Source organism: Leucoraja erinacea, chromosome 4, assembly GCF_028641065.1.
Source record: "Leucoraja erinacea ecotype New England chromosome 4, Leri_hhj_1, whole genome shotgun sequence".
In the NCBI taxonomy this organism is placed as follows: Eukaryota; Metazoa; Chordata; class Chondrichthyes; order Rajiformes; family Rajidae; genus Leucoraja; species Leucoraja erinaceus.
In genome coordinates, this window is record NC_073380.1 from 2,765,242 (window position 1) to 2,788,108 (window position 22,867).

A 22,867-nucleotide genomic window follows, 5' to 3' on the forward strand; every position below is an offset into this window, starting at 1 on the left:
ACCGAGGGGGCCTATGGCGAGGTGGCATTTACAGTATTGTGTTTCGTTCTGGGCACCATGTTAAAGCAAACATGTTGTCAAAGTGGAAAGGGGGGGCAGAGAAGATTTACGAAGATGTTGCCAGGACTCGAGGGTCTGAGCTACTTCATTCATTGGAGCGCTGGAGGCTGAGGGGGTAATCTGATAGAAGTGTACAAAATTATGAGAAGAATAGATCGGGTAGACACACAGTCTTTTGTCCAGAGTAGGGGAATCGAGGACCAGAGGGCATAGGTTAAAGGTGAAGGGGAAAAATGTTATAGGAACCTTAGGGGCAACTTTTCCACACAAAGGGTGGTGGGTATATGGAACGAGCTGCTGGAGGAGGTAGTTGAGGCTGGGACTATTGCAATGTTGAAGAAACGTTTATACAGGTACATCGATATTATAGATTTAGAGGAATGTGGGCCAAACGCAGACAGGGTGTCAAGGGTTATGGGGAGAAGGCAGTAGAATGCGTTTAGGAGGGATAGATCAACCATGATTGAATAGCAGAGTAGACGATGGGCCGAATGGCCTAATTCTGCTCCTATCACTTATGACATGGGGTGGGACTAGTGTAGATGGGGCACGTTGGGCCGCAGGGCCTGTTTCCATGTTGTATCACTCGATCACCCCTCATCCTCCTGCACTACAGGGAACATATTCGCAGCAGGCCCAACCTCGACCTGCAGATCAGGCCCACCAGTCCCGGTAACATCTGGAGCATGTGCAGTTTGAAGAGTGAGGTCGGTGTGCGGGGAGATGAGTAGAGATAGCAGGGTCAGTGAGGCAGAGAGTGCAGCCATTGTGGCCTTGCTATGAGTTGCTGAGCCTGGGAGCAGGGTAGGGGGGGTGGGGGGGTGATGGACCGTGTGGGTCGGTTTGACCCTGAGCTGGGGGGGGGGGGGGGGTTGGGGGGGGGAGGAGGTGACCAGTGAGAGTGCCAGGGCTGGAAGGCCCAACTAGTTACCGTGAGACTGCAGTGGCCTGTTTGGGGCCTAGTGGCCTGTCCCTGCCTCTGGTACGGGGGCCGGAGAGAGACGCAAGGGTCAGGGAGGGGTAAGAGAATGTTCCGGTAGCCCTCTCCCGCCCGCACACTCACCACATCCCACCTCATCGGACGCGTCTCGACAATCGGCTCGCTGGTTGCACAGGGCGGACACACCCACACACTCGCCGCTCCCACACTGGAACTCTCCCCGCACACAGCCTCTGGGCGGGAGAGGCCTGGGGGCAGTGGTCGCCGGCCTGACCCCCGACCCCAGACCCTGTGACCATCCGTCCAGGGGGCCTGGCGCAGCGCTGGTCCCACTGGTGCCCATAGGCTGACCCATCGGCCCCAAATAAGGTACATGCCCCAGGGACGGCAGCGAGAGGCTGAGGAAAAAAGGAAAAACAGCAGCATTACTATGGGGCGGGAAGCGGGCGGGGGGGGGGGGGTTAATGAGGGGTTGACGGGGAGGGGAGCTGGACATGGCTGGGGGACAAATGGGCAGGATTACCTGAGACCCCCACAGGGGCAGTGGTGGCAGGGGGAGGGAGGGGGAGGGTTGCGGAGGGGGAAGGGAGGTGACCGGGATGGCCAGTCGAGGTTTGGGCCAGGTCGGTGGATGCTGTGGACAGTGAGGGGAATGGGCCGAGTCTGGCCTGGGTGGGTGGATGGTGTGGGGTGCAGCCCAGATCAGTGAAGAGAGGTTTGTGCCAGGCTTGGCCTGGGTCAGTGAGGTCTGCGAGAGGAATGTGCTGGGTCCGGCCCAGGTGGATGGACAGTGTGGTGGGGTCTGGACCAGGTGAATCTGGCCCGGGTGAGTCTGGTCCGGGTGAGCCTGGTCGGGGTGGGTGGACGGTGAGGTGGGATCTGACCCGGGTGAGTCTGGCCCGGGTGAGTCTGGCCCGGGTGAGCCTGGTCGGGGTGGGTGGACGTTGCGAGAGGAGGGATCTGGCCCAGGTGAGGTCTGACCCTGGTGAGTCTGGTCGGGTGGGGGGTGGACAGTGAGGTGGGATCTGACCCAGGTGAGTCTGGCCCGGGTGGGTCTGGCCCGGGTGAGTCTGACCCGGGTGAGTCTGGTCCAGGCAGGTGGAAAGTGAGGTGGGATCTGACCCGGGTGAGTCTGGCCCGGGTGAGTCTGGCCCAGGTGAGCCTGGTCGGGGTGGGGTGGACGGTGAGGTGGGATCTGACCCGGGTGAGTTTGGTCGGGGTGAGTCTGGCCCGGGGTGAGTCTGGCCCGGGTGAGGCTGGCCCGGGTGAGTCTGGCCCGGGTGAGTGGACGGTGAGCCCGGGTGAGTCTGGCCCGGGTGAGTCTGGCCCGGGTGAGTCTGGCCCGGGTGAGTCTGGCCCGGGTGAGTCTGGCCCGGGTGAGTCTGGTCCAGGCAGGTGGCAGCGTGGGTGGACTCACTCCAAGGACATCCGAGGATCTCGGTCCGCAGGAAGATGCCATGGGAATGACGGAGGGGAATGATGCGCAGGTAACGAGCGAAGATCAGCTGCTGTAGGTCTCGTCGCACGGGCGTGTTGGCGTCAGAGTTGGCCCGTAGTACCTGCAGCCGCGGGGAGATGGTCACAGTGAAACATGGAGACAGGGAGGCTACTCCTTCCTACACTTAGTCTAGTGCACTGCAAAATCTCCTCAGAGTAGGCTACGCTGACTGCGAACAAGTTCTCCTCCCTCTCCCGCAGATCTGGGAGACCCCCTCTCACTGATTCCGTCTGCTCTCCAGTTCCATTTCTCTCGCCTCCCTCTCCCCTGATTCTCAGTTCGCGGAAGGGTCCCGACCCAAAACGGCACCTATTCCTTCTCTGCAGAGATGCTGCTTGTCCCGCTGAGTTACTCCAGCACTTTGTGTCTATCCTCACTGTAAACCCTCCCCATAGGATTGCAAACTTGTCGTGGTCAGGGAGCTTGTGTGTCTCAGTGACCCCTAGAGCTAATGCCAGATTCATCTCCTGTTAGGGTCGCCCATGCTGGACAGGTCGAAGGGTAGAGGCGAGATGAAGAGTCCAGAAGCTAGCCCAGAGCAGCCAGGAGTGGAGGACGTTTGTAGCTGCCCTCCATGCCAGGAGGCATCATAGGCAGTAAGCGGTCAGTGTAAACCAGCATCTGCGGTTCCTTCCTGCACAGGCCAGCAGCGGCTCTGATCCCCAGTCAATCCCCAACCCCCTTTGCCCCTCCTCTTTCACTACCCTCATCCATGCCACTGACCCTTATACTGACTGGGGAGCAGGAAGTGACCAATGGGAATCTGGACAGATCATTCGGCCCCTCCAACCCTGCCCGCCATTCACTCATGTCATGGCTGACCAGTGCCCACACTCTCTCTCTCACCCTCCGACTGCCGACATTCCCCTGACCCCTCCACCGGGTCAGGCCCGGCCTCTGGGCCTGCGGGGAGATTGCCTGAGGTTCAACCCCCCCCCCCCCCCTCACCCCCCACACCGTGACAGGAGACAACCCCTGTAACCCCTGCCCTGTAACCCCTGCCCTGTAACCCCTGCCCTGTAACCCCTGCCCCACCCCACCCCCCCGTACCTGTGGGGGCCGTGCCCAGTCGGTGGAGCCGGTGTAGTTGGCAAAGTGGATGCCGTCGTAGCTGGAGGCGAGGCTGTAGTGGGTGACGAAACCCCCCGCCCGCGAGCCCCCTGAGTGATCATGATCACCCCGACACAAACGTGGGCACCAGCAGGTCCACCTGCAGGTAGGGGGCAGTGTCTCCGTCCACAGGACTCCAGCCCGGCTCCAGGTTCAAGCTGTGGGTGGGGGCCAGTCAGTGGGGCGGCCGAAACACATCTTGACCCCAACCCTCTCCCGCTACCATTCCCCGCAACCCCGCCACTTCCTTCCCACACGCCCCCCCCCCCACTCCCCTACCCCCCCCACACACCCACCCCTCCCCTCCCCGCCCACACCCCTGCCCGCACCCCCACCCCTCTCCCACACAACTCCCACACACCTCCCATTACCCAGCCCCCACACCCCCTCCCCCCTGTACCCCCCTCCCCCCTCCCCCACCCCCCCCACTTCCCTCCCCGCCCACAGCCCCACTCCCCTCTCCCACACCCCCCCACCCCTCTCCCCACACCCCCCCCCTCTCCCCCCCCCCACCCCTCCCCACACCCCCCACTTGCCCCCACCCCCTCCCTGGCACCCCCCACCCCTCTCCACACACCCCCCACTCCCCTGCTCCGCACCCCCGCCCACACAACTCCCCACACACCCTCCACTACCTTTCCGCACCCCCTCCCCCTGTGTACCCCCCACTCCCCTCTCCACACCCCTCTTCCACACCCCCACCCCTCTCCCACACACCCCACTCCCCTCCCCGCACCCCCCACCCTTCCCCTCTCCCCCCTCGCCTCACATGTTGGGGATGATATTGAGCCTCCCTGCGTCGGGGGGATTACTCTCTCGGGACGAGGAGGCGCTGAGCTGCTGGTAGCGGATCCGCCCGTCCTCCAGCCCCAGCGGCTGGTCACACCGTCCTGGGGGCAAAGGGCAGAGGTCAGCGCGGGGCAGAGGTCAGTCAGCATGATGGTCAGTGGCACGGATGGGGGAGGTGAATGAAAGAGGAGGGGCAAAGGGTGGGTGGGGGGGACGGGGAGGGGGGGGGGGGGGGGGGATGACTGGGGATAGGATAGGGCTGTAGGATGAAGGAGGGAGAGAGGGAGAGAAAGAGAAAAGGAGAAAATGGGAGGGTGGGGAGGGGGGGGATGTGCCCTGCGGAGGGGGGGAGGGGAGGGGAGGGTCGGTACCTGGGGGCTGAGGTCGGGAGATGATTCCAGATGATGTGTTTGGTTCCCTGGTCGACAGATGCCGGCTGTGGGGGAGGATGACAAGAGTTAGACACCGTTCCTGGACCCCACCCCCACTCGACCCCGCATCGACCCCTCACCCCAGCACCCCCCCCCCCCTTCATCTCCCTGGATCCTGACCCTTGACCCCATACCCCTCCACCCCACCTCGACCCCTCACCCCCTCTCGACCCCGCAGCCCCACCCTTACGCCTGACCCCCAACCTCACCGCCCACCTCCTGTGACCCATCACACTGTCCCACCCAGGCCCACCTGTGTGGCAGTCACTGGGTAACAGACCCACCTGTGGGGGGCTTACTAGTGTCATCTGCTCCTGGTGTGGCTCCGTGACCTGTGGCCCCTGGCGAGGGGGAGTCACCCCGGCGGTAAGTCCGATGATGGCCCAGTGGTCAGCGGCCGTTGTGCTGCTTTCCACGCTCCCGGTGGCACTGGACAGTGATTGTAAGGCAGGGAGGAATGGAGCGTGGGTTAGAGCGGGACACAGTCTCATAGAGAGGGACAGGCGTGGAAACAGGCCCTTCTACCCCACACCGACCAGTATGTCCCATCTGCACTAGTTTGGCCCATATCCCTCTAGACCTGTCCTATCCGTGTACCCGTCTAAATGTTTCTTAAACATTGCGATAGTCACTGCCTCAACTACAACCATACACCCACCACTCTTCATGTCTTAAGTTCACCCTTCAGGTTCCTATTAAATCTTTGCCTTCTCACAAACCTATGTCCTCTGGTTTTGCCTACTCTGGACAAGAGATTCTATGCATCCACCTGATCTATTCCTGTCGTGGTTTTGCCATGGGTCAGATAGAAGTGCTCTCTGCTCAGTGACGGACAGTTGGCTCTGACTGGGGGTCGGTCAGCGTTACATACGTATGTCAACATTACCCGTGTGTGTCAGTATCACCCGTGTGTGTCAGTGTTACATGTGTGTGTCAGCATTGCATGTGTGTCAGCATTACACGTGTGTCAGCATTACATGTGTGTCAGCATTACACGTGTGTCAGCATTACACGTGTGTGTCAGTGTTACATGTGTGTGTCAGTGTTACATGTGTGTCAGTGTTACATGTGTGTGTCAGCATTACAGGTGTGTCAGTGTTACATGTGTATGTCAGTGTTACACATGTGTCAGCATTACATGTGTGTGTCAGTGTTACACATGTGTCAGTATTACACGTGTGTGTCAGCGTTATACGTTGTGTGTCAGCGTTACACATGTGCATCAGCGTTAATTGTGTGTCACCGTTACACGTGTGTGTGTCAGTGTTACACCTGTGTGTCACCGTTACACGTGTGTGTCAGTGTTAAACCTGTGTGTCAGCGTTACCTCTGTGTCACGTGTGTCAGTGTTACACGTGTGTGTCAGTGTTACACCTGTGCATCAGTGTTACCTGTGTGTCACCGTTACACGTGTGTGTCAGTGTTACACGTGTGTGTCAGTTTTACACCTGTGTGTCAGTGTTACCTGTGTGTCAGTGTTACACCTGTGTTACACCTGTGTCAGTGTTACACCTGTGTGTCACATGTGTGTGCCACACACCTGTGTGTCAGTGTTACACCTGTGTGTCAGCGTTACATGTGTGTCAGTGTTACACCTGTGTGTCAGTGTTACACCTGTGTGTCAGTGTTACCTGTGTGTGTCAGTGTTACACCTGTGTGTCAGCGTTACCTGAATGTCTTTGCCGTTGAGGTGCCACATCCATGCTCGTCGCTGCCGTCGCTACAGTCAGACCGCCCGTCACACCGGCGGGAAGCTGGCACGCACGTTGCCCTCGCTGTGCACCGGAACTCCCCCGAGACACAGTCTCCCGCAACCGGCACCACCGGGGACACCACGCCTGCCGGGACAATACGGACACTGGGCATACAGCAACCGACATCCACCTCGCACTCACTGATCACACTCACACGCCCACACCCACACTGATCTTGCACTCTACACCCACTGATCACACTCTCACACTCCCACTGATCACACTCACACACACCCACTGAACACACTCACACACACCCACTGAACACACTCACACACACCGGGGTTGGCTGCCTGCCCCTTTTCCGGGCCTACTTCCGTGCCTGCATGTCCCTGTAGAGGGAACACGCGGTGTCCAAAGGGACTCTGGAGGCCTTCCGTGAACGCTGGTCGCCGCGAGGGGGTCGTGTGTGTTGATGATGAAGTTGATGATATTGTAATTTGATGACTATTGGTTTGTAAATTGCCAATATCTTTGATTGTGATACTATGTATGTTTGTTTTATTGCTTGAATAAAAGCATGTTGTATATTATATCCATATAACAATTACAACACGGAAACAGGCCAACTCGGCCCTTCTAGTCCGTGCCGAACACTTATTCTCCCCTAGTCCCATCTACCTGCACTCAGACCATAACCCCCCATTCCTTTCCCATCCATATACCTATCCAATTTATTTTTAAATGATAAAATCGAACCTGCCTCCACCACCTCCACTGGAAGCTCATTCCACACAGCTACCACTCTCTGAGTAAAGAAGTTCCCCCTCATGTTACCCCTTCTGTCCCTTAATTCGCAAGTCATGTCCTCTTGTTTGAATCTTCCCTATTCTCAGTGGGAAAAGCTTATCCACGTCAACTCTGTCTATCCCTCTCATAAATGCCTTAAAAGTTTCCCATAATAAAGAAGGCGAAGTACCTGGTATTAATTTTGGTTATAGTTTTCAAAATAAAAAGAATAAGACAGAACAATTGTTGTTAGAACAAGAAATCAGACAGTTAGAGTTGGATAATGCCAAAGATTCCACGACAGATAAACACAATAAGATAGTATTACTGAAATTTAAACTTAATCGAATTTTATCGGCAAGAGTAATAAGACTATTCCAAATTACAAAACAGGAACATTTTGAGTTTGGTGACAAGCCACATAAACTTTTAGCTCGCCAATTGAAAAAACAAGAAAGGGAAAATACTATAACCAAAATTAAATCAGAGAAAGGCGAATTACTAATACTACCTAAAGATATTAATAATAGATTTGCCCAATTTTACCAAAACTTATATACATCTAAAATTAAAATAGAAGATAGTAAAATAAAAAAAAATTCTAGATAACTGTAATCTTCCAATACTGGACCCTTTGGAACAAGAGGAACTAGGAGCTCAAATTACAATCAAAGAAATAGGTGAAACAATAAAATCGTTGAAAAATGGTAAGACACCGGGGACCAGAAGGTTTTAATAATGAATTTTATAAAAAAATTCAGGAGATAACGGCCCCCTATTTTTTTAATTTATATTCCCATGCTTTTAAAGAAAACAAACTACCTGAAACACTAACAGAATCAATTATTACGCTTATTCCAAAAAAAGATAAAGATTTAGAAGATCCGGGCTCGTACAGAGCTATATCACTTTTAAATACAGATCAGAAAATGTTAGCAAAGATTTTAGCAAGTAGATTAAGCAAATATATTAGTAAACTGATAAACCCTGATCAAACGGGGTTTATACCTAAAAGATACTCATTTAATAATCTGAGACGCCTGTTTAATATAATGTACTCGCATAAAGTAGAGGAAGAAGACATATCAATTATTTCTTTGGATGCAGAGAAAGCATTTGATCAGGTAGAGTGGCAATACTTATATAAAGTACTACAAAAATTTAACATGGGAGAGAATTTTATAACATGGGTAAAATTATTATATGATAAACCGATGGCAAGAATTTTAACTAATAACATGTTATCTCAAAAATTTTCAACTATCAAGGGGTAATAGGCAGGGATGTGCACTATCACCCCTGCTATTTGCCCTTATGATAGAACCCCTGGCTGAAAGTATAAGAATTCATCCGAATATTCAGGGCTATAATACCAGGGACTCAAAGAATAAAATCTCATTATATGCAGACGATATACTTTTATATATTACAAAGTCACAAACGAGCATACCAAATTTATTAAACTTAATAGAGGAATTTGGGTCTTTTTCTGGATATAGAATAAACTGGAACAAAAGCGAAATCATGACATTAAAACCTCAAGAACCTACACACTTACTGAAGTTCCCCTTTAAAATCGCAACAGAAAAATTTAAATATTTGGGTATTCAGATTACTAGAAAATATAAAGCATTATTCAATGCTAATTTCATACCTTTATTAAATAAACTTAATACACGGATTAAATTTTGGAAAACACTTCCCTTATCATTATTAGGTAGAATAAATGCAATAAAAATGATCTTCTTACCACAATTACTATACCTATTTCAGTCTATACCGGTATATATACCAAAATATTTAAAAAAAAAATTAGACTCTAACATTACAAATTATATTTGGGACTATAAATCACATAGAATCACAAAAAAACACTTATGTAAACCAAAAGAGGTCGGGGGACTTTCACTTCCGAATTTATGTATTATTACTGGGCAGCGCATATTAAGAATATGATTTATTGGTTGGATAGTTCTACCCAACAGATAGAATGGATAAAAATGGAGAAGGAGGATTGTCATCCTTGTAATATAGGAACGATCCTCTTTTCCCCCAAAAAACTGAATAACACAATATATAAGAAGAACCCAATTATATATGGTACAATAAGAATTTGGAAACAAATAAAATTATCTTTAAAATTAAGAAATCTATCACTGTTAATGCCAATTGCGAATAACCCGTTATTTAAACCATCTCTTATTGATAAGACATATAACCAATGGGAAAGTCTCGGCATTAGAAGGATCAGGGATATGTACGAAATAGGAAACCTACTATCATTCCAACAACTACAATTAAAATTTAAATTGAAAAACAACCAATATTTTAAATATCTTCAGATTTGCGACTTTGTGAAAAAATAAATACAAGGATATCAAAAAGTAACTCCTGACTTATTGGAAGAAGCAATGAATATTGAAGCTGACTCACAAAAATTAATATCCTATTTATATAATAGTATTCTAAATATAGACCTACCATCGACAGAGGTACTTAGAGAAGAGTGGGAACGGGAATTAATGATAAAAATTACGAAGGTTAAATGGGAAAAATACCTGATATATATTCACAAATGTTCAATTAATGTAAGACATAATCTAATACAATTTAAAATTGTACATAGATTATATTATTCAAAAACAAGATTGAACAAATTTTATCCAAATATATCCGCCACTTGTGATAAATGTCTAGCCCAAAAGGCAACTATAACACACTTTAGTTTCCTGCATAAAACTTTATAGATTTTGGAATGATATTTTTGAAATACTTACAAAATTATTCAAGACAAGAATGGAACCTAATACTGAAATGATTATATTTGGTGTAATGGAAGATGGGAATAAATTGAACGCATCTCAAAATCTATTCCTTAATTATGGTTTAATAATAGCAAAAAAATTAATACTTAAATTTTGGAAGGGTACATCAATACCAACGCTTAAAATGTGGATTGCAAGTATGTTGGACACCGCTCATCTTGAGGAAATGCGATTCCTCCTAATGGATAAATCAGACCAATTCATAACGAGTTGGTCTCCATTCGTCGTTTTTTTGGAATCATTTGGTGCAACACAATTGTAAAAAATAACTGTTTCAGGACTGGACGAGGGTTGGTCAAGACTATAAATAATGATCTCCTTTTCTTTTCACTATTTTCTATCTCAACTTTCTTCATTTACTCGTTTTCTTTCTTCACACACTATATATTTCACATTTTTCTATCCTTTACTATCTAACCTCTTTTTCTTATTCTCATCTTTTTTCAATGTAACAAAAAAAAAAGAAGTTGTACATAAAATGTATTATGAAAATATATATTAGGCACTTTGGTGCCATATGACTGTGCTTACTTCTAATAAAATAAAATATTAAAAAAAAAAAAAAACTCTGTCTATCCCTCTCATCATTTTAAAGACCTCTATCAAGTTCCCCCTTAACCTTCTGAGCTCCAAAGAATAAAGCCCTAACTTGTTCAACCTATCTCTGTAACTTAGTTGCTGAAATCCAGGCAACATTCTAGTAAATCTCCTCTGTACTCTCCCTATTTTGTTGACATCCTTCCTATAATTAGGCGACCAAAATTGTACACCATACTCCAGAATTGGCCTCACCAATGCCTTGTACAATTTTAACATTACATCACAACTTCTATACTCAATGCTCTGATTTATAAAGGCCAGCACACCAAAAGCTTTCTTTACCACCCTATCTACATGAGATTCCACCTTCAGGCAACTATGCACAGTTATTCCTAGATCCCTCTGTTCAACTGCATTCCTCAACTCACTACCATTTACCATGTACGTCCTATTTTGATTTGTCCTGCCAAGATGTAGCACCTAACACTTATCAGCATTAAACTCCATCTGCCATATTTCAGCCCACTCTTCCAAATGGCCTAAATCTCTTTGTAGACTTTGAAAATCCACTTCCTTATCCACAACACCACCTAGCTTAGTATCATCTGCATACTTACTAATCCAATTTACCACACCATCATCCTGATCATTGATGTACATGACAAACAACAGCGGACCCAACACAGATCCCTGTGGCACCCCACTAGTCACCAGCCTCCAACCTGACAAACAACCATCCACCATTACTCTCTGGCATCTCCCATTCAGCCACTGTTGAATCCATCTTGCTACTCCACCATTAATACCCAACAATTGAATCTTCTTAACCAACCTTCCGTGAGGAACCTTGTCAAAGGCCTTACTGAAGTCCATATATACAACATCCACTGCATTAATTACCCTCATCAATTTCCCGAGTAACCTCTTCAAAAAATTCAAGAGGTTTAGTCAAACATGACCTTCCAGGCACAAATCCATGTTGGCTGTTCCTAATCAGATCCTGTTTTTCCAGATGCTTATATATATTATCTCTAAGTATCCTTTCCATTAATTTGCCCAGCACTGACGTCAAACTAACAGGTCTATAATTGCTAGGTTTACTCTTAGAACCTTTTTTAAACAATGGAACAACATGCTCAGTACGCCAATCCTCCATCATTATTCCCGTTTCTAATGACATTTGAAATATTTCTGTCATAGCCCCTGCTATTTCTACATTAACTTCCCTCAATGTCCTAGGGAATATCCTGTCAGGACCTGGAGACTTATCCACTTTTATATTTCTCAAAAGTGTCAGTACTTCCTCTTCTTTGAATCTCATAGTTTCCATAGCTACTCTACTTGTTTCCCTTACCTCACATAATTCAATATCCTTCCCTTTGGTGAATACCGAAGAAAATAAATTGTTCAATATCTTCCCCATCTCTGTTGGCTCTGCAGATAGCTGTCCACTGACTCGCTAATGGACCAATTTTATCCCTCGTCCTCGTTATCCTTTTGCTATTAATCTAGCTGTAGAAACCCTTTGGATTTACTTTCACCTTACTTGCCAAAGCAATCTCATATCTTCTTTTAGCTTTTCTAATATCTTTCTTTAGATTATTTTTACATTCTTTATATTCCTCAAGCACCTCATTTACTCAATGCTGCCTATAATTATTGTAGATTTTATTTTTAAATACAAAATTAAAAAACACTCACTGATCACACACACACACTGCACCCATTGATCACACTCACATACTGCACCCATTGATCACACTCACAAACTGCACACCCACTGATCACACTCACACACTCACTGATCATGCACTGCACATCCACTAATCACACTCACACACTGCACATCCATTGATCACACTAACACACTGCATACCCATTGATCACACTCACAAACTGCACACCCACTGATCACACTCACACTCACTGATCACGCACTGCACACACACTGATCACACTCACACACTGCACACTCACACACTGCACACCCACTGATCACACTCACACTCACTGATCATGCACTGCACATCCACTAATCACACTCACACACTGCACACCCATTGATCACACTAACACACTGCACACCCATTGATCACACTAACACACTGCACACCCACTGATCACTCACTGCACCCACTGATCACACTCACACATTGCACACCCACTGATCACACTCACACATTGCACACCCATTGATCACACTCACAATTGCACACCCATTGATCACACTCACAATTGCACACCCACTGATCACGCACTGCACACCCACTGATCACACTCAACTCACCAATGCTCGACACACACTCACTCACACTCAATGCACCTTCACTCGCAGTTTAACGAGATTCACCCACTGCCCCAGATCTCTCCCAGGTCATGGAGAGAAGCAGGAAATGAGATTGTGGGGACGGTGAAATTGTTCCATCTTCTCCAGCCACAGGTGAGGTCCCAGAGGGTTGGAGAGTGGCCAATGTGGTTCCTTTATTTAGTAAGTGACGTCGAGAGAACCCAGGGAATTATAGGCCGTTGAGCCTCACGTCAGTGATAGGGAAACTATTGGAGAATATTCTTCAGGATATGATTTACTCCCATTTGGAAGGGAATGATGAAGTTGCATTTAATGTGATGAATAAAACCGTACTGTATTGGATTGGGTTAATTAGGGACAGCCAGCATGGTTTGTACACAGCAGGTTGTGTCTGACTGACGTTATGGAGATTTTCGAGGGGATGACGAAGGAGATGGATGAGGGTAGGGTGTTGTCCATGAGGATTTTATTAAGGCTTTTGCTACAGTCCCCCATGGTGGGCTGATCCAGAAGATTAAGATGCACAGGACGAACAGTGACTTGGTTGTTCAAGAAGAAACTGCAGATGCTGGAAAATGGAAGGTAGACAAAAATGCTGGAGAAACTCAGTCGGTGATGCAGCATCTTTGGAGCGAAGGAAATAGGCAATGTTTCAGGGTGAAACCCTTCTTCAGACTTGGTTTTATGGGTTCAGAACTGGTTTACTGATAGAAGAATGGATGGGACAGGTGTGGGTGAGTGGGAGAGGGGCAGTGGGAGAGGGACAGATGTGGGTGAAGGGAGGGGGACAGATGTGGGTGAGTGGGGGAGGGACAGGTGTGGGTGAAGGGAGGGGGAGGGGGGACAGATGTGGGTCAGATGTGGGTGAGATGAGGGGGAGGTGGAGGGGAGAAAGATGTGGGTGAGATGAGGGGAGAGGGGACAGATGTGGGTGAGATGAGGGGGGGGGACGATGTGGGTGAAGGGGGGAGGGGGGGCATATGGGGGGAGGGAAGAACAGATGGGGTGAAGGGAGGGGGGACAGATGGTGGGTGAAGGGAGGGGGGACAGATGTGGGGAGAGGAAGGGGAGGGGATGGACAGATGTGGGTGAGATGAGGGGGGAAGGGGGGACAGATGTGGGTGAAGGGAGGGGGGGACAGATGTGGGTGAGATGGGGGGTGGGGGGGAAGATGTGGGTGAGATGATGGGAAGTGAAGGACAGATGTGGGTGAGATGAGGGGGGGACAGATGTGGGTGAGATGAGGGGAGGGGATGGACAGATGTGGGTGAGATGAGGGGGGGGGGATGGACAGATGTGGGTGGGATGAGGGGGGGACAGATGTGGGTGAGATGAGGGGGAGGGGATGGACAGATGTGGGGAGAGGAAGGGGAGGGGATGGACAGATGACGAGGGAGTGCTGGTCACACACAGGGGGTATCTGCCTGGCGCTGAGCCCTGCCCTGTGACCCTGTCCCCCTGGGCATTACCACAGTGCAGCTCGTCTGAGGCATCTCCACAGTCATCAGTGCCGTCGCACAGCTGCCCTCCGGCCCCGGCTGTAACACACTGACCGTTGTGGCAGTGGAACTGCCCGCTCCGGCACCCCACTGGGGGGGCAGTGGGGGGCAACACCTGCCCTGGCGCTGCCCGAGTAACCCCCGTCACCTCCGGGAAACCGGGCCGGGTCGGGAATGTGGAGGGAAGCGTGGGTTCCTCAGCACCTGGAAAACATAGAACACAATAGACAATAGACAATAGGTGCAGGAGTAGGCCATTCGGCCCTTCGAGCCAGCACCAATGTGATCATGGCTGATCATCCCCAATCAGTACCCCGTTCCTGCCTTCTCCCCATATCCCCTGATTCCACTATCATTAAGAGCCCTATCTAGCTCTCTCTTAAAAATATCCAGAGAACCGGCCTCCACCGCCCTCTGAGGCAGAGAATTCCACAGACTCACAACTCTCTGTGTGAAAAAGTGTTTCCTCGTCTCCGTTCTTTTTTTTTTTTTTTTTTTTTTTTTTTTTTTTTTTTTTTTTTTTTTTTATTAGAAGTAAGCACAGTCATATGGCACCAAAGTGCCTAATATATATTTTCACCTCGTCTCCGTTCTAAACGGCTTACCCCTTATTCTTAAACTGTGGCCCCTGTTTCTGGACTCCCCCAACATCGGGAACATGTTTCCTGCTTCTAGCGTGTCCAAACCCTTAACAATCTTATATGTTTCAATAAGATCTCCTCTCATCCTTCTAAACTCCAGAGTGTACAAGCCCAGCCGCTCCATTCTCTCAGCATATGACAGTCCCGCCATCCCGGGAATTAACCTTGTAAACCTACGCTGCACCCCCTCAATGGAGCATGACATCATGAGGAGAGGCTCTTCTGCCCAGGGAGTCTGTACAATATTAAATACATACATACACGGGAGGCTGAGGAATGATATGCTGGACGTATAAAACATGACATGTTGGTAAGGTTTGCAGTCCTTTTCCCATCAGAGGGGTTGGGGGGGGGGGGGGGGGACTAGAGGGAACGGATGTGGTGAAAGGAAGGAGTTTTAAAGAGGACCAGAGGGCTGAGGGATTTTTTTCTCCACAGAGAGAGGTTGATATTGGGGCTCGCTGCCAGAGGAGAGAGTGAAGTCAGCCACAGTCGCCGGGTTTAACAGACATTTCGACAGATAATATTTCACATTGGGATCAGTATGGGTGGGCAGAAAAGCCAGTATGTAGAGTTGGGCCGAAGGGCCAGTTTCTGTGCTGTACCACTCTGTGGCTGTGACCCCCCTTTCCCCAGTGACCTCTCCTGCCCCGTGCTCTGTCCCTGGGTCTCACCTGTCATGGCGCAGTAACAGCATCTCTCCACCGCACCTTCAACCAGTCTCTGACCCTGTGGGAATGGTGCAGGTTAGTGTCTGCCTACCAGTGCACGCTCCTCTCACCCCCACTCTTACACAGGTGTGTACACCACGTGTATACACCCTCCACACTTACACAGGTGTACACTCCACATGTATACACCCTCCACACTTACACAGGTGTGTACACCACGTGTATACACCCCCACACTTACACAGGTGTGTACACTCCACATGTATATGCCCCTCAATCTTACACAGGTGTGCACTTCACGTGTACACTCCCCTCCACACTGACACAGGTGTGTACACTCCACATGTATACACCCCCCACACTTACACAGGTGTGTACACTCCACATGTATACACCCTCCACACTTACACAGGTGTGTACACCACGTGTATACACCCTCCACACTTACACAGGTGTGTACACTCCCACACTGTATACACCCTCCACACTTACACAGGTGTGTACACTCCACATGTATACACCCCTCAATCTTACACAGGTGTGCACTTCACATGTACACTCCCCTCACACTTGCACAGGTGTGTACACTCCCCTCACACTTACACAGGTGTGTACACTCCCCTCACACTTACACAGGTGTGTACACCAAGCGAGTACACAATGTGTGTTTACACTCCAAGTGTGTACACTCCCCCCACATTTACACCGGGCCCATTGGCACCCTCTGCTCCATCTGCCTGACCGGTCAACAAACCACTATCCCTCCCTCCCGCCACCCCCTCCCTCCCTCCACCCCTCCACGGGCCTCACCTGGGGACAGCCGAGGGCAGAGAGGGGGCAATAGATGGAGCAGTGAACTCTCTGCTGCTCCAGGCACTGACACACCTCACACTTGACCCAGCCTCCAGCGCTCCCCCACAGTGAACGTTCTTCCCCTGGGAACTGCAGTCCTGGCACGGTGGGGTCTGGCACCTGGAACAAAATGCAAGGGCATGAGGGGTAGAGGGGGGAGGGCAGTGGGAGAGGGGAGGGGGCAGGCAAAGGGGTAGAGGGGCAGAAGGCAGAGGGTAGAGGGCAGAGGGCAGAAGGCAGCAGAGGTAGAGGGGAGAGGGCAAACGGCAAAGGGGAGAGGGTAGGGGGCAGAGGGGGGGGAGAGGGGGGAGAGAGGTGGGGTGGGAGGGGAGGGGGGAGAGGAGGAGGGAGAGGGGAGGGGCGAGGGCAGAGGGCAGAGGGCAGAAGGGGAGAGGGCAGAGCAGCAGAGGGCAGAGGGGAGAGCGGAGAAGGTGTGGGGTGAGAGGGTGAGTGGAGGAGAGGGTGTGGGGAGAGAGGGGAGGGAGAGGGGAAGAGGGCGGAGGGAAAGGAGAGGGTGGAGAGGAGATGGGGGGGGAGGTGGGCAGAGGGCAGAGGGGAGAGGGCAGAGGGCAGACAGCAGAGGGAGAGGAGGGCAGGGGGGGGAGAGAGGGGAGGGGGGAGGGAGGGGGGAGAGGGGAGAGTAGAGGAGAGAGCATAGAGGGCAGAGGGCAGAGGGGAGAGGGTAGAGGTGAGAGGGCAGGGGGAGGGGAGAGGGGAAAGGGGAGAGAACCATCACACTGCCCGGCACAGCTCTCCTTCCCAGGTGACGGTTAGGACTCCATTAACCAGGACCCATGCTAACACCCACTAACTTAGCCCAACTCCAACCCAACCCCAATCCAAAACTATCCCACACTGTAAGATGCAACCCCGGACCCTGACCCAACCCCAACCCATGTCTTCAGGTCCCAGGTCATGGTCAGTACCCCACAACCCACCCCCGGGGGCCGCGACTAAACACCACTCACCCTATGCCATAAGATGCAACCCCGGAGCCAACCTGACCTGAACCCCAACCCACCATGTAAGATGCAACCCAGACCATCCCCCCCAACCCCGCTCCAGCATGAACCCTGACCCAGGACCCTGGTCCCAACGCAACCTTGACCCATGACACAATATGCAACCCATGGCACAAACCCTGCCCCCAATGCCAACGTCAACCATGCCCCCAAACAAATCCCAGGATCCCGACCCCCGACCCTGAACCCGTCCCATGACACCAACCATGGCCCAATGCCAAGAGCAGGTCCACTCACGGGCAGAGGGAAGAGGTCCACAAGATCAGAACTCCCAAACCCAGCGATCCAACCAAACCATGACCCCCCACCCCATTGCTGACCCCCTCTGTTGTGGCCCTGACATAGAAACATAGACAATAGGCGCAGGAGTAGGCCATTCGGCCCTTCGAGCCAGCACCGCCACACAACATGATCACGGCCGATCATCCAGAATCAGTACCCCCCTTCCTGCTTTTCCCCCATATCCCTTGATTCCATTTTCCCCAAGAGCTGTCCTGCCGCCGCTGACCCCCGACCCCTGACCCCGGGCAGAGGCGGGCCTTACCTGCGGGCCTTGCGGTAGATGCCCCGGCATCGGCTGCCCTGTCCCTGCGCCTTGGGGTTGTTGGGGCTTCGGAATGACCACTGCACGCTCTGCACCCCACACGGGCCAAGACACTGGCCCCAGGGAGACCACCCTGACCAGCCACAGTCCACTGGGGGGAGGGGGAGGTCACAGTGAGGGCGGTGATGATTCCCCTCCCACCACCCCCCCCCTTCCCCAAACCCCTCACTCACCCCCTCCCGCATCCCACCCTCCGGACACTGACCCCAGGGGAGACTCCCCTCCCCACACCGTGCCACGTGAGCAGTGTGTGTTGGGCTAACACCCACCCCCCCACCCCTCTCCCCCCCCCTCCCCGCTCCACCTTGCACCCCCTCTTTACTCCCCCCACCCTGTCGCCCCCTTACCTGAGCAGCGAGGGTTGGGCTGACACTCCCCCAGTTGCCCTCCCCAGCAGCGACCACAGCTGACAGTCCACCTTGACCGTCTGGCCAGGCCAGTACTCTGCACCCCCCCTACCAGGCACGGACACTGGGGCAAAGGCACACACGTCTGCTCCACTGTCAGCCACCTCTCCCTCTGGGCACCAGCAGCCTGCAACAGGTGGGAGGAAGGGGTCAGCCAGAGTACACCCCCCCCCCCTCACCCCCGTCCCCACCCCCCCCCCGCCTAGATCCCCCCCACCCCTCTCTCACCCAACCATCCCATCCACAGTTACCCCCTCCCCACAGAGCCCTCACCCCACACACCACACAGACCCTTCCCCACCCAACGGGTACCACAGCCTGCAACAGGGTGGGGGGGGTGGGAGATCAGCTGGGTGCACCCCTCCCTAAATATCCATACTTCCCCCACCCCCTCACCCAGACTGTCACCCCCACCCCCCACCCAATGCCCACCCCCCCTCATCCACTGCCTACACCCTCACACCCACCACCAGCACATGCCACTGCCCACCCCCTCACCACCTTCACCACTACTGCCCATCGCCCCCTCACACCCTCGCCCACCTCCACTGCCCACCCCTCCCCACCCTCCCCACACAGTCAACCCCCCCTCACCTCTCCCCCACCCCCACACAGTCAAACCCTCCCTCACCCTTCCCCACCCCCACCCATTCCCTTCCCCCACCCCCACCCCCTGGGTTACAGGTCGCATCTTGGGGGCAGCTGTCCTCCGCAGCCAGCTGTGCACAGGTCAGAGGGCAGGGGGCACAGTCCCACCAGACCAGATGGCCGGGGCAGGGGTGAGGGTCCGGGCAGTCGTCTGACCGACAGGGAGCTGTGGGCGAGAGGAGATGGTCAGTGGGAAACACTCAGTGGGTCGGGCAGCAGCTGTGAGGGCAGGTGCAGAGCCCTTCACCCCAGCCCATCTATGCCAAACAAGATGCCCCATCTACACTAGCCCCATCTGCCTGCGTTTGACCCGCAGCCCTCTGAACCTTTCCTTTTGCACCTGTCCGAATATCTTTTAAATGCTGCGAAAGTACCTGCCTCAACTGCCTTCTCTGGCAGCTCGTTTCATACACCCACCATCCAATGTATGAAAATGTAGTCCTTCAGATTCCTACTAAACCTTGGGAAGACACAAAACGCTGGAGTAATTCAGCGGGACAGGCAGCATCTCAGGAGAATCTGGACAGGTGACAATTGGGGTCAGGGCCCTTCTTTAGACTAACGTTCCCCAGAGATGTTGTCAGACCCACTGAGTTACTCCAGCACTTTGTGTCTTCCTTTGTAAAGCAGCATCTACAGTTCCTTGTTTCAACATCTATAACATCTTTCCCTCTCACCCGAAACCTACGCCCTCTGGTATTAGTGATTCCTCTGCTCTGAGAAAAAGACTGCATTCGCCCTATTTGATTCCCCTGATGATTTTATACACCTCTGTACGATCACCCCTCATCCTCCTGCACTCCAGGGAAGAAATAACACTGTACGGAGGTGTATGGTCAGTGTTAACAAGTGACCCCGACATCACTAAACAAATCAGGCTTGTAAATAAGCAGTAAACGAGGATGCTCGGCCCCCACAGGTCAAAGGCTCTGACTTGGAGATACTAAGGTCAGACACGCCGGGGTAAAGAATAAATTCTTCCCTTTTGCAGGTTTACGAGCCCATTAATACAACAAGTGAACATGCGATAATCAACAGCACAATGTGATCAGTGTACGTGACCACAGTTGTGTAGGGTGGAGGGTGTATTGGTCCTGAGCTGAGCTTGATGTGGGATGGGCAGTGGGGACCATCTCCCTCTGCTGTGGCTGGGCCCAACCTCCGTATCCCAGGAGCTCAGCCCCACTGCACCAGCCCGGCCCACCCCCAGTATCCCAGACCTTGTCCCCGCCCCTCCTTACTAGCCCTCATCACTACCCCCCCCCCCCCCCCCCCCCCCCCATTGCCCACATTCGGGGAGACTCAATGATGGTGTGCCCCCCACCACCTCCCCATCCCATTGCCCAGTTGTGGCAGTGTGGGGCTACTCCAGGAGTACTTGCCCCAGCCCCTCGTTACTAGCCCCCTCATTGCTCGGGTGTGGGGTAACTCATTGATGTCCGATGTGATTGTCCCCCCCCCCCCCATTGCCAACACATGGGGTAACTCACTGATGTCCAGTGTGACGGGGGGGTGAGGCAGCTCCAGGCAGGTCTTTCCCCCATTGCGTGGCCCCAGGCAAGTTCTCTCTCGGACCACCATCCCCTCGCAGTCCTGCGTGCAGTTTGACCACTCCGTCCACTCCGACCACCGACCATCCTCTACAGAACAGGGAGACAGTACAAGCAACTGCGGGCTCACAAAACAAGGCACAGAGTGCTGGAGTAACTGCAGGGTCAGCCAGCATCTCTGGAGAACATGCATGGAGAGGCGATGTTTCGGGTTGAGACCCTTCTTCAGAAAGATTGGAGTCGGGGAGAGAAAGCTGGAGGAGAGGAGGGGCAGGACAAAGCCTGGTGAGCGATAGGTGAGGGAGGGGGATCGGTGGACAAAGGCCAGTAATGAAAAGACTGAAGGTGCGAGAAAACGATGGAAGAAGAGCGAATTGTGAAGCCAGAGGTCGGAGGTCGTCCGGGGTCAGCCAGAGGACGAAGGTCGGCCAGTGTTCAGGGCAGAGTCGGCTGGTCCAGAGAGGGCCGGATGAGCACGAAACAAACACAACGTGAACGTCCCTTGGGTATAAACAGGAAGAGGGAGGCTGAGGTAAATGCCAAGGAAGAACAGGGCCGGTGAATTCACAACAGCAAAGACGTCAAATCAAAAGAGGACACAAAGTGCTGGAGTAACTCAGGGGTCAGGCAGCATCTCTGGAGAAGATGGATTGGTGACATTTGAGGTCAGGACCCTTCTACAGACATGATCATATGTTGTATGTGACACCAATGATCACACCAGACATCACCCGGATGACATCAGACTTAACCCTAACCCAATAAAGTATTGGAGGCACTAAAGGTGGACAAGCCACCAGGAACCGATGGACTGCACTCTGGGGGTTTGAAGGATGAGGTTGTAGAGATGGGACTCATTGGTTGGAATTATTCATAGCTCACTACACACCAGGAGAGAAGCAAAGGATTGTAAAACAGCCAAGGTGACTGCCGTGTTTCGATAAAGGAGAAAGGCAGAGGGCAGGGAATTGAAGGAAAGGTATTTTTTAGAGGCAAGAAGATTAGAAGCCCATGGTGTCAGAGGAAGCGTGTTCTATGTCTCATAGAAAACAGAGTTATAACAACAAATGGTCCGTCTCAGACAGGGGGGGAAGTCCAGTCATGGAGGGGCACGGAGAGGTGGAAGGGATGGGGGGGGGGTAGACGGGTGGCCGGAGCTGTGGACTCCTCCCAAGAGCCCGCACGTTCCCTGGGACCAGCGTCCACTCTGGGGATTTCACACCAATGATCATAGTCAGCCCAGAGAGGGAGGAGAGATCGGAAAACCATGGGCTGCGCAGTGTGGGCAGGTACAGGCGGACAACAGGTACAGGCACGCGGCAGGTACAGGCGGACAACAGGTACAGGCAGACAGCAGGTACAGGCGGACAACAGGTACAGGCACGCAGCAGGTACAGGCACGCGGCAGGTACAGGCGGACAACAGGTACAGGCAGACAGCAGGTACAGGCGGACAGCAGGTACAGGCACGCAGCAGGTACAGGTGGACAGCAGGTGCAGGCGGACAACAGGTACAGGCGGACAGCAGGTACAGGCACGCAGCAGGTACAGGTGGACAGCAGGTGCAGGCGGACAACAGGTACAGGCGGACAGCAGGTACAGGCAGACAGCAGGTACAGGCAGACAGCAGGTACAGGTGGACAGCAGGTGCAGGCGGACAACAGGTACAGGCGGACAGCAGGTACAGGCAGCAGCAGGTACAGGCACGCAGCAGGTACAGGTGGACAGCAGGCAGGCGGACAACAGGTACAGGTACGCAGCAGGTGCAGGCGGACAACAGGCACAGGAGGACAGCAGGCACAGGCGGGCAGACAACAAAAGTAAGAGAGACAGACACAGACAACGTTGCCTGGGTTTCAGCAACTAAGTTACAGAGAAAGGTTGAACAAGTTAGGTCTTTATTCTCTGGAGCGCAAAAGGTTAAGGGGGCACTTGATAGAGGTCTTTAAAATGATGAGAGGGATAGACAGGGTTGACGTGGATAAGCTTT

At 52.1% G+C, this 22,867-nt stretch overlaps 1 protein-coding gene across 1 annotated transcript in view; it reads right to left on the minus strand.

Annotated features, from left to right (window-relative positions):
• sspo (SCO-spondin) overlaps positions 1-22,867 on the minus strand; it is a 214,785-nt gene that overhangs the window by 136,498 nt on the left and 55,420 nt on the right. Inside the window, 15 exon segments of the mRNA XM_055633417.1 lie at positions 1,124-1,398; positions 2,201-2,559; positions 3,549-3,642; positions 3,677-3,766; positions 4,378-4,498; positions 4,769-4,833; positions 6,498-6,666; positions 14,454-14,742; positions 15,811-15,853; positions 16,606-16,767; positions 18,214-18,364; positions 18,621-18,669; positions 18,671-18,807; positions 19,351-19,494; positions 20,819-20,968. Of these exon segments, the coding sequence (XP_055489392.1) occupies positions 1,124-1,398; positions 2,201-2,559; positions 3,549-3,642; positions 3,677-3,766; positions 4,378-4,498; positions 4,769-4,833; positions 6,498-6,666; positions 14,454-14,742; positions 15,811-15,853; positions 16,606-16,767; positions 18,214-18,364; positions 18,621-18,669; positions 18,671-18,807; positions 19,351-19,494; positions 20,819-20,968 (2,298 nt within the window).